The 12,420-nt window shown below is 41.3% G+C and overlaps 1 protein-coding gene across 3 annotated transcripts in view; it reads right to left on the reverse strand.

Annotated features, from left to right (window-relative positions):
- The window catches only part of PDZRN3 (PDZ domain containing ring finger 3), a 289,552-nt gene that overhangs the window by 214,362 nt on the left and 62,770 nt on the right, over positions 1-12,420 (reverse strand). For 2 of the 3 annotated variants that reach the window (XM_073644771.1, XM_073644770.1), the window contains one exon: positions 11,785-11,892. The exons of the other annotated variant lie outside the window; for it this stretch is intronic. In XM_073644771.1, the coding sequence (XP_073500872.1) occupies positions 11,785-11,892 (108 nt within the window). The remainder of the gene's footprint in view (positions 1-11,784; positions 11,893-12,420) is intronic. 3 annotated transcript variants of the gene reach the window in all.

The raw sequence follows: 12,420 nt of genomic DNA on the forward strand, positions 1-12,420 counted from the left end.
GTTCAAAGTTGAGAACAAATATGGCTGCACTTCCTGTAGTCACTAACAAAAGTGGCTGCCAAAAACCCTCCACAAAGATGGGGCACTCAGACAGCGGGTGGGACACAGAATGGGATCTTTCCTCCCAGCTACAACTCTTGGCCCTCGTTCTTTCTTTCTGCTCCATTTCATAAGGCGAAACCTTGCACTCGTCTTTTATAAAACTTGTAATACTTGTAGCCTCTTCCAGTCTACGGAAACTTTTACAGATGTATTTACGGATACTGAAAGTCTGGCTCCTGGCTCACTTCATGCATTTCTCTAAATTTAATGGCCCCCTGACGGTGAACAAGAAAAAAAAAAAAAAAAAAGTCCTTATTTTTACAAAACTAAAACATCTTTTCCATTAGCGCACTCCAAAAAGTAATGCTGTGTAACATACATTAAATGACTTGCCCCAGCCCTGCGGATATTAAACTATAATCTGGCTTTATTTTGTGAAAACAGAAAAAAAAAAAGCAGAACTTTGTGGGCTTGGAGGAAATTGTCATTATGGCGGGCGGTTTCTCGGACTCGTCTGCTGGCAGTAGAGGCACAGAGCATTTATCTGCCGTCAGAGCGTGCAGCCGCAGAGGCCTGATTACACTGAATTTACTTGGTAATTATCCAGAGTTTTCTGTAGAAAACAAGCACATATAGGAGGGATGGATGCCTGCACCCGCCACATCGGATCTACTAATGCAATTTTAGGGAAATATCTTGGCAATGTGCAACAAAAACAGCGTCTTCTATACTCCAGTGGATCATTGAGATGTTGGGTTTCATTTGAAGGGGGCACTCACACACTTCTGATCTGCCAGGGTCAACTTTTTGGGGGGAAAGTGCCAGTATGCTACGGAATAAAAGGTCTATCCATTCGATAAAATTACATATCAGACATGCTAAATAATGACTTCATCTGGAGGCCGACGACTTATAGAAAGTGGACCTGGTAATCAAGATGCATGGCTATGAATCAAAGGGTGTCCATAATTGGTCAATTGGAGCTAAAGAAATATGCAGCATGCCAAAAGGAGTCCAACTATTTATCAAGACTTAGGACCTTCTGTCGAAAGGGGTCCCAGTTTCTCCACCTACGTTGTTTTTCTAAAGGCCCCCATACACATAAGACTAACGTTGGCTGAACCCACCGATGTCGGAAGGATCGGCCGACAGTCTGATGTGTTTCTTGGCCTTCCGACTGTACCAGACAGATCATATCAACGAAGAAAAGGATATGGCAGTGCCAATATCCCTTCTTTTTATTTTCCGGGAGATAAGTCACTTCCAAAGGGATCACAAAGAAAAGACAAAAGTGCCCGGCCTAACGAATAACTTGTCAGACATGCCCCCAATAGTTTAGCTGAGCTCATCGGAGGTAGGTAGATTCTTCTACATCTGATTCAGAAGAGTCTAGAATTCACAAAGATTTCAGCTCTGAACTATGATAAAAGCTATAACTTATGATCAGTACAAGGGAAGTTTTGTAATACATACAACTTTTTTGTGCTCATTAAAGATGAAAAAAAAAAAAAAAACTTTTGCAAAATTAGATACAGCCCGAGTTATTCGGGAGTCAGTCAACAAGAAAGGAACGAAGAACAAGAACTTTTTGCTCAATAAGAAAGGAAAGTGAAACGAGATGCCCTCGGTGTGATAATCACAATAAATGGTTTTCACAGATGATTAAAAGCCTTTTTATCACGTCTGTCCTTAATCAGTCCACCTGCTATTTCCACCCTCGGATGCATCTCTGTATCATTTCTTATTTTTGTTCCCAGGGTCGAAACTTTTCTCTCTCTCATATAGTCACAAATTGATCTCTGACTTTGAATCACATGAAAAAAAAAAAAAAGAGACAATTAACGAGACATTTGGGAGAGTCGTCTCCGAGTTTCTACTTTCATCAAGACTCCCACCAAATGGACACAGTCAACATGCTGTGAGGTTTTATTAAAAATATAAAAAAGCAAAGAAGACCCCAGCTGGCCTGCACAGAGCAAACATCCAGCAGTCGACTCTCCAAATGATGCGGCATGAAATATGATTACAGTTTATGAATTACATTTCGCCAAGAGTCTTTAAAAGAGGCCCGGTGTTGTGTGCAGGACGTCAGATTGATCAGTATTCACACCCGCCACTGTCACACTATTCTGTCCACATCATTGTCAACCCCATCATTACAGAGAATGGGAACTTACAGTATCAGCTAGTGTTAGAAGATACAAAAACATTTCCCCTAAAATCTATTCCTTTGTTGTCAAACACTTTTAAAAAAGTTGTGAAAAAATTGAGTGATGTACAATCTGACAACCATACGAGCTCAGAAAGGATCAAGAAATTAGAAAAATAATTTCCCTTTGTCCTATCCATTAGTAACATAACCAATCATTTTCAATCTTCTAGGAATAAGAGCAGAAATTTCCAACGTCTATAATAAAGATTATCAATGATCCTCCATGGATGAAAAATCAACTGACTTGCAAATTTCCAGAGATGAACAAAATCAATGTCAAAGTTTTCCTCCGTAGACACTGAACTCAGCTTTATTCAACCCAACTAAAGAAAAAGCCGATGGATTACAAGTGGTCTTATCAAAGTGATTAAGATGTCTGAAGATACTGTTTATGGCAAGATGTACAAAAAAAAAATGTTTGATCTTTGGAAAGATGAAGCTTGAACTTCCATTTCAGGTAAAAGTGCTTTCCGAATGCAATTGATGCTAAAGGGTCCAAGCCTCAGCACAAAATTTCTTCCGTTACCTCTGCAGACTTCCCGATGGAGGTCCCTTATGAGACAACCACTTTAAAAGCTATATCTGACATTGGACACCTTATAAAAAGACCCAAGAAGACTCAAAACAAAGAAGCATTGATGAAGACAATTAGTTTGTAAGATTTAGAGAGAAAAGTACAAAAATCATCAAAGTGCTAATGTGAAGACTAAAACAGACGACAGGAAAAAAAAAATAATGATACAACCATTTTAAAGTTTTATCACACCTTGGACACCTTATACAAAGACCCAAGAGGATTCAAGACTCACAAAGAAGACAATCCATTTTAGCTTGTAAGATTTAAAAAGAAAAGACAAATGACCAAAACTAAATTAATAGAAAAATCATCAATATGCCAATGAGAAGACTAAAACAGGAGACAGGAAAAAAAATAATCATAAATTCTAAAAACTGCAGTGCGCTGGGATTAGACAATTTTCAAACACGAAAAGTCACCGGAGAAGACAATTAGCTCGAAAGAGTTGACGGGAGAAGAGAATGACCGAAAACATGATGGGTGGATACAGAAATCATCAACATGCCAATGAGAAGACAAAAACAGAAGACATGAAAAACAATCATAGATTTGAATCCAAATCGTGGTCATTGAGCTTAGACTAGAATTTGAAAATCCAAGGATGCGTAAAGTGAAATCTCTTCGAGACATCTTTGAGATCAGAACTCCTAAAAAGTTGGTCTTTAGAGGGATGGTCAAAGAAAGTTGTGATCATCTGGAAGAGGTGGCTCTTTGGAGAAGGTTTATTTTTTGTTGTATGGACTCAGCAGATGAAGATGAAAAATGCAAGAATGTGGCGCCCTACTTTAGTATGAACTTAACAATTCTGATTGCTGCTACATCACCATAAACTCATGTAAGTTTTGGAATTCTTAGAACATGTAGTTCCATAAAACAGTAGTTTCTATGTCTGTCACGTTCCCGTAAAACAGCAGTTGCTTAGAGTAAAGGTCATTTGCTAATGAATTTATCAATCTTTGAAGTAACTTGCTTTGTATTTACCAGAACTGAAAGTGATTGATGGAAAAGAATGGGGGCTAAGAAATTCTATAAAAAGCTAATTTTATCACCCTCACTGATCTGAGCTGCTCAAGGCATTACTAATCATGAATGCAACGCAACTTTGACAAGTCCTTGATCATAGGATGAATCTATGGAGGTGGAAGCTCTACAAGCCTTACGTAAAAGAAACTTGTGCTAATCACATGCTGACATCTTGGTCGGTAGCATACTGTCATAAGGTTGGGGAGAAAAAAAAAAAAAGTCTTCCTCGGTGGGATGGCTGATAGGTATTCCAGTCTGACAAGTACGCTGCTTGACGCGCTTCAGTGCACCGTTTCCCTAAGAAATGAGACATCTGTGGATTCCTCAAGTGTTTTCAACTGGGCAGATTTGGCATCGTGCACTTTTCGCAAGATTGAAATGTGTACAACAGCTGCCTTATTCCTACATAAATCTTACTCTCACAAAACGTATATGTCTGAAATGAAAAATTGCTTTCATAATGACCAATAAATAATGATGATAGGAGCATATCACTAAACGTTTGGACTTCATTACGAAGTGATGATGGGGCCACTTAGATTCGAAACACCACTACATGTCCTCTACATAAAAATGGGCTTAGAGTCAGACTGGGCCCCCATTGAATCCTCTGCTGTAATGGGGTCCAAAGGTTTAGAGCAGACGAGAACTCAATTTGAAGATTGAATCCTCCACTATAATGGAGTCTAAACTTTTAGAGCAGATCACAACCCCATAGAAAATGTCATAATGTTCTTTCAACCTCTATGCCCAATAGTGGCTCAAGGCTCAAGCTACCGCCACCATCCAACACTAAAAAGACATATAATGAGGTCAGAATGTCTTAAATGCACCGCAGCTTTCAGATTTTGGATTCCAAGTTGAATTTCTCTCATTTCTTTTAGTATTAGCATTATCTCAAAATAAGATGTCAAAGTTTTGTTCAAAATGGCAGCCTTAGAGTTGACAGATTGGAAAACTCTTTGGTCTACTACAGTGGTTTTAAAATTACAACTCCCAGCATGCTCTTATAGATTACTGAGTGGTTCCGGACTTATGCTTTGTGGCCACCATCTGATTACAAGACCTTATAGCCTGAAACTGGAGGTCCCTGTGCCCGATCCCTTCTCCTGAAGTTCCTTTGGAGACCACATTCCCATCCAGATTACCATTGCACATTAAATTTGGACAAGACCAACTTGAATTAGACCCACTCCTCCCAGGATATGGACTGGCTATTTGGTACGTATCCCCTTGATCTTGACATGCACACTTTGGCCGAGGACTCTAAATTTGGCTTGTACCTTTGAGTCTTCATTACATTGGGATCATGTTATCTGCTTGGAAGCTGATTGGTTATGCAGCAATACCACCCTCTCTTCCCAGGGGCATGAGCTGCATCTCTGTGTATGCCAACATCAAAAGGCATACGTACCACTTTGGAAGGAAAAGCAAACATTGGCTTCTGCCATAGTAAGGGTTACATTATCCCAAATTCGTGTTTGAAGAGGGTCAGCTAGGGCGATCCGCTCCATGGATCCCATAGTTGCTATACCACCCCTCTCTCCAGGGACATGGGCTGCCTCTCAAGTATGTACGTCCTTGATGCTGGTATGCACCCTAATATTGTCCTGTGCCTATGAGCCTTCATTCCATGGAAAGGGTCAGGTCATCCCTAATTCTGCTTGGAAGAGGGTCAGGGTCATTCCCATAATAGCAATACCACTCTTGTCTCCAGTGGCTTGGGCGGCCCACATCTTTGGAGTTGGCATGTACACTTTGGAAGGGAACCCTAATACTGTCCTGTACCTATGAACCTTCATTTTATTGTAAGGGTCATGTCATCCCGAATTCTGCATGGAAGAGTGTGGGTTAGGATCCCATTGCGGTGCCCTACCCTGCCTTTACGCCAATGCTCCCCTACTAAAACCCCCAACATTTAAACATTTGTATTTAAAGAGGAAATGGATTACATCCATAGTACCCACATGGCCATTAATGCCACATAAACAGGAAGCGGTTGATGTATAGGGTAAGAGGATATGACATATAGTCGTCTGACTACATTTAGAGCCCCTTATAAAGAATATTAACTACATGGAGGAACTTATTACAGCCCGAATTATTATATGAACCGGCGATCGCCATGGAGAGGACATAACAAAGCCCAAACAGCGATACGGTAAGAAGTGATGCTCTGCAGCCGGCCTGAAATCACAAACAGAAGTTCTTCAATTTGAAACATGGAGCCGCTCATCAAACCCAGATTGCAAAAATGTGACGTTCACCACATCAAAGCCAAGTCGTATTGTAGCAATTGTCTTCAGGAAGTGCAATGATTGTCATTGTGCCATTCCATGTTTCCACAGTAGCTAATGAAAGCCTTGATGCTTGAAACCTGTTACCCAAAAAATTATCTTCATTTGCTGCACAATGTTTTCTCCCACGTCAGCACCGTGCATACAGATTTACTATTGAGTTCAATGTATCATCAGTATGCAGTCAGCTCCTAAGTGCCCACTAGTGGTGACCGCATAAATGAACGAATCCCCTGTCAACAGAATGTTTCTCTACATATTCTGATACTGTTGACACTGATTTTCCAGTATACATGGCCTCTAGGAATTGTACCATCAAATTCTAAATGTATTCATACACTTCTAGGAAGAATAACAGAGTAAAGACACAGTGTAACATTTTATGAGAAGATATAGCTAACTGAGCAACCAGGTACTTGGTCTTTACACCATTACTTAATACCGCTTATCCTCTCTACAGTGTACCAATTGACATACTGAGCTCTGCTACATCACTTGGCTCTGCTAAACTAACTCAACACTGTTGAACATATCTGCATTGAGCCACATTACATATCCACCTCTGCTGATCAACTCTTCTTTGAACAACTTGGTATACACAGCTCTGCTACATCGTTCCACTTGGCTGATATCTATGTTGGGCCATCTGACATTCCCCAACTCTGGTGCATTGTTAAACTCTGCTGACCACCTTGTTATTGAGCCTGCTGGCAAACTCAGCTTCGCTACATCGCTGGGCTCTGCTATACTGTTTACTTGTTCCGCATAGGAATCTGCGACATACTCAGCTCTGTCTTATTGCTAAGTGTACTCTGCTTTATCAGTCTCGCTACGCTGAGTCTATGGCTTTCTAGTGGGCTATTACTCTCATCCTCCAGCTGCCAACCGGACCACCCTGCTGCACCAACATCATCTGTCCGTGCTGCATAACAACTTCTCATCTGGACGGAAGGCTTTGAGGATCCCGCTAATCCAGATTAAGCAAGCCACGTAGATATCCAGCACATCAGTTGCATCTGACAGAAAGATCCAAAAGCATCGCATGCAACGCGTTTCAATCCAGCTATGGATGCCGCAACAGTGCGTAAAGTGCAAAGTCATCAGTTATGGCCAAGTCACTGGCTGGACAAAAGTGATCAGTGGGTGCTCATTTTTTTAACCCTATGTAAACCAAGCTGTTTGTCCTTAACATAACACAGTCACCCTCTAAATTTGGCTAATTTGGATTATCTTCCTACTCACGGGCACTTGTATATACATGGAGCGGATTAATCCCTGGCAGATCCATTTTCCTCCAGCTCTTGTCTGGCCTGCCCAGTGATCTGTGTTATATTAATATTACATTGCAATGCAATCATGAAAAAGCTATGAAGTCTTGGCTCCGCTTTAATGCTGGACCTCGGCTATTATTCCATACTCCTACCTCCCCTAAATCCCGAGCGCCATTTTATCAACATAACATGAGCAGATTCATATTGTTCTCCTGCCAACGAGAGAAATCTTCAACAGCTGTTTCTTAATTTCTTGAAATCACATACAAAAAGGGGTCAGGACTGTGCGAGTTTAATGTCTCGGAAACATAAGTTTTAAAGGGATAGGTATGTATCATAAGAGGAGGATAGCTTTACATTTTATTAATGCATTTATTTTCCTATATGGAAAAAGGCTTAGGCCGTGCCGAGATCTTATTACGCCACGAATGTGCATTTACTAATATTAGCCAAATTGCTTCTGGGCAGTCTATAGTTACCCCTTTACTTACCTCCCCATTATATCTGTTACCCAAAGGCAAACCAATAATGATGGCAATTTTAGGACATTTTAGTCCCGTTCCTGTTCCAGCATGGGACCAACTCCAATCCTATCCATGGCTGCTGATTTATGGTCATGGTTTGTGGAAACCCCAGTCACATTTTTGAAGCCCAAGTTTGCCAGAACTGTAGACAAAAAATGGGTTGCATCTCAGCCAGATCAAGGACATTATGAACATTTCTCATAATTTTTCACAGATATTCACTTTCCAATTGATGGATGGATGAGCTGGCAATTTTAATTTTTTGCTTTAGATAACAAAAACTCTTGGGAACCCATCTTTTCCACGCAACCTAAATCAGGTACCATTGTGGCCAGTCTCTCCATTGCCTAAATCTTTCCAAAAGTCATGTTTTTTTGCATGACTATCCCATGAACCAGACCACAAAATGGCTAGGTTTTTGCAATTTTTCCTTTAAAAAAAAATATACATGTCAATAGTTCCAGGAATATCCGGGAGGCTCTTGGGAAAAGACAAGACCTCTCAGACTCCCAGAAGAGTTGGCAAATATCCAAGGTCACACTGTAAACTTCTCGAAATCAGCAGTTTCCAAAAGGTTTCTTGTACCCTAGTTTGTCACATAGGCATGGACCCAGGCTTGTGAAGGTGGAGAATGGGCAGAGAATGGCGTGTAGCAGGCATGGCTTATGTACGTGGCCATGCCAAACATTTTTCAGCACCGCTATAGAGTTCACTTTCTAGCGGTTACCATCTAGTTGGCAAGTATGAGTATGAAGGTTAATTTGAGAAAATTAAAAAATCTTATGGAGGAGTAGCTGGCTGGGCATGCTTTCATTCTTAACTTCTATGAAGTGTCAAAAACGCTAACGGAAAGGAACAGAATGAGAAACTCGGCAAGGGGTGAAGTGCTCTGCACTGTTGCTCGTACAGACTAGTCATTGTGGTGACGTCAATGATGAGGAGGATATGGCAGTCCTAAGCACAGCACCTTCTTCCTTAAAGGATTGCCAGGGGTCCTCGAGGGTGGAGATCCCATCTAATCAAACATCAATAATAGGTCAGAAATGCTAATGGGGTATTTCATAATTTTCTGATGGATATGGGTTCCTCCTCCAGGATCCTATGCCAAGCCACCACTCGGGACCCCTACTTTGGAGATTTACCCAAAGGATTTGCACCAGACTGGATGCTATCAGACATTAATGTGATAAATTAGCATAGAGTGGGAGGCCACAGGGGCAGCTTCTGGGGAACAAAGTTTCAAAAGAAAGTTGAAAGAAAAGTAGCAGCGGCATCATGAGCGATTCTAAGCAGTGCACTTGTTCTGGATTACTGTCCGTGTGTCATCATGATGCGGATACAGTTGGATCCGGTGGTAGAGCAGAGAGCTATAGGCCCCACCACTCTCCATCATGTAGACCTCAAGTTGCTGTAGGTTGAAGGCCTTCAAGACATCCCAGCACACTGCTTTGTGCCACTTGTGCCAACCGACTTTGGGTTCCGGAGGAAAAAAAATAAATAAATAAATAAAGACTCATCCGTTGGGATTGGGTATAAAAGTTTAGGTTTTTGCAGGGGTTTAGGAATGGCATCCATATTTTTGGATGGGGCACTCATGGAGCATCCTTTCTTTTTAAGTAGGCATTAATATTTTCTAAAGGAGGCACTCAGGGCATTATTTGCTTTAAGTTGGAATTCAAGGATCATTATTACTGGGCTAGGGGTAGCAATGCTTGCCTTGCCCCTGGTGGCAACCCACGCGACGCCAATAATGGCATATCCTGTGGGTATACAAAATGTTTTAAGAAGGGAATATTCCTTTAATATCTCAGAAAACTCATCAAAATCATTTTGAAAATTTGGAGAATTCTTCATGAAAGTTCCTACTGTACCGAAACAGGATATTTTTTTATCCTTGCTTCACCCCTTTCCTCCCATCTGTAGCTTAAAGCATAAATGCAAAAAAAAAAAAAAATAGACGCTCCAGGCACATAGTTTCTTTAAAGCAACATCTTTAGGGGGGGGAGAAGAAAAAAAAACTCTGGAAAATTGGCTCATCAAAACCAAAAACTGTCATAGCGCGGCCTCAAAAGCGGCTGTGAGCCAAGCAAAGATTAGGGACGTGCACTGTAACAAATTGATGTACCTGGAGCAGCTTGAAGATCACAGGAAAGCGTCGGCGCTGAACGTTTCTAAAACTACGTTTATATCTTATTAAATCTCAGATTTCATTCAGATGCGGCGAAAAGAAGCTCTTCAGCAATTATTGCAATCTATCACCGGGTCTTATGAAAGCTAAAAAAAAATATCTGCTCCTTCTTCAGGAAAGATTAGACGGCTTAAAGCGAATCTATCATTAACAAACACTCTAATCCCATTTAACTTTAAACACCGCCATAATTAGAGTCGTCTATTCTCTTGTTCCATAGCGGCTTCGCTATATCAGTTAACGGCGATCCATTGAAGACTACCGCAAAAAAAAGAAATCATGTCATTCCACTCACATGTGCAGGGGATAAGTCATCGTTAAAGTTCAGCTTTGAACATCACTTCACAGCTAATATATAGATAAGTAATGCAACGTATCTTACTATACTCCAGAGCTGCATTTATAATTCTGCTGGTTACTATTGAAAACCATAAACAGTAGAGATGAGCAAAAGATCCCCTTGGGTTCAACAAGACCAGGGCAGTGTTCACTTCAGTACCGGCAATCCTCTGGGTGCCTCTATCATTTACTTGGCCCCCCGAGACTTCAAGGTATCACGGCGCGATGCTCATGATATCATGTGAGGCTAATGACTAGGCGTAATGTCAGCAGCACAGGCGCCCAAGATGACGGCCAGAAGATTACCGGCACAGAAGTGAATGCTGCCCTTGCCTGGCTGCCACTTGACTTGGTAGACTTGTTGGCAAATCTCTTGATTAAAGCAAAAAGATTCCAACTATCCTGGTACCGGTAACCAAAGTACGATCGACTAGGGTTGCCAGTACCAGGGTAGTTAGAATCTTTTTGCTTTAATCAAGAGGTTTGCCAACAAGTCCACCCCTATAAGTTTCCAAACACTAGATGAAAATCGGACCAGCCAATTTTAGAAAATTGGTCAACCACCTGGTGTGTTGGGTGCCCTGCCGATTCGTCATCGGAGAAGATGATCAAGCATGTTAAAATACAATGCCTAATCTTTTTCTTTTACCCTGAGAAATAAGTCACCATCAGAGGTAATTGGCTCCTCTGCTCTCTCCGTTAAAAACACACGTATGCTCGATTGAGCCGAGCGTGCATGAGCATAGGCAATTTTTGGACTTATTTAGCTCTCAGCTGAAGGAGCACTTTGCTAATTGTTGAGCTCATATACCATAGCGGGAACTGTCAGCTTTTCCTACTGCAAGCAAACAGAAAAAGATGGGGGAGTTCAGCTCTGAAGCCTGTAGAATTGTGAATGCACCTCCAGACTAAAAATACACATTGTAACCTATCAGATTCATACAGTGGTGTTCTATAGACGTCAACAAGCTCATATACAACTCAAAGGTTTACAGATACAGCAGAGTGCACGGGCATAACTTCGTGGTGGTCAAAGGTGGATATAACCTCATCATACTCCTTACACATGTAGATAGCCACAAAAACACAAAAAAACTAAAACTGAAGTCCCGACATGAGGCCCTAGGACTAAATATAGAAGACAAGTTTCAGGGCATGAAGGTCAACTCTTCTCCCGTTGCACAGACATGTGATAGACTTCACTTCCAGAACATCTTTACAAAAAAAATCCTATATCCTTCCCTTTACCATAGAGGTCGGAGACCTCTCATCAGTTTTGACATGAAAGGTAACTAGACAGCTCAGACATACCTCAATAATCCGGTCATGGATCTGAAGTCCGCCTTCTTTGGAAGCCGGGCCGCTGTCAACTATTTTTGAAACAAAAATTCCTTCGCTGGATGGTCCGTCCTGGTTGTCCTGCAAAAGTAAAAGAGGTTATCTATGGTGAAACAGAACATTTAAGGTTAGATAGACTCAATTATTTGCATGCACTCCCACCCAAGGTATATAGTATATAGTACCCATAGGATTGTGACAGTAGGTGCGTAATTTAGGATTACAAGATCAAATGGACTCTTGTCTTGACCTATGTACAGATCTGGAGTTCCATGCCTCTAATGGCTGAGACTCAAAGCCAGAGAGATCCTGCATGTGTCGCCTGTTGGGAAACAGCCAATAGTGCTCACTGAGTATAGAAGAGGAAACTCATTTAGGACCAGAATAATTTGAGACTGAATGGTTGGCACCACACAGAAACCGGACTGTCATCAGTATGGGTGCAATTTTGCAATGGCCACATTACTGAGACATTTTAACCTTTTCATACAGAAGCTGGTAGGTGGAAGTGCACAAGCAGAATGGTCCCGGGTGTCCTAGTCGCAAATTCAATAAGAGATCCAAATGCTATGGGGCACTCAGAGCTGCTTTTATAAATATTTTTAACCC

The sequence above is a fragment of the Phyllobates terribilis genome, unplaced genomic scaffold (genome assembly GCF_046119375.1).
Source record: "Phyllobates terribilis strain yellow unplaced genomic scaffold, ASM4611937v1 Scaffold_8__6_contigs__length_399053987, whole genome shotgun sequence".
In the NCBI taxonomy this organism is placed as follows: Eukaryota; Metazoa; Chordata; class Amphibia; order Anura; family Dendrobatidae; genus Phyllobates; species Phyllobates terribilis.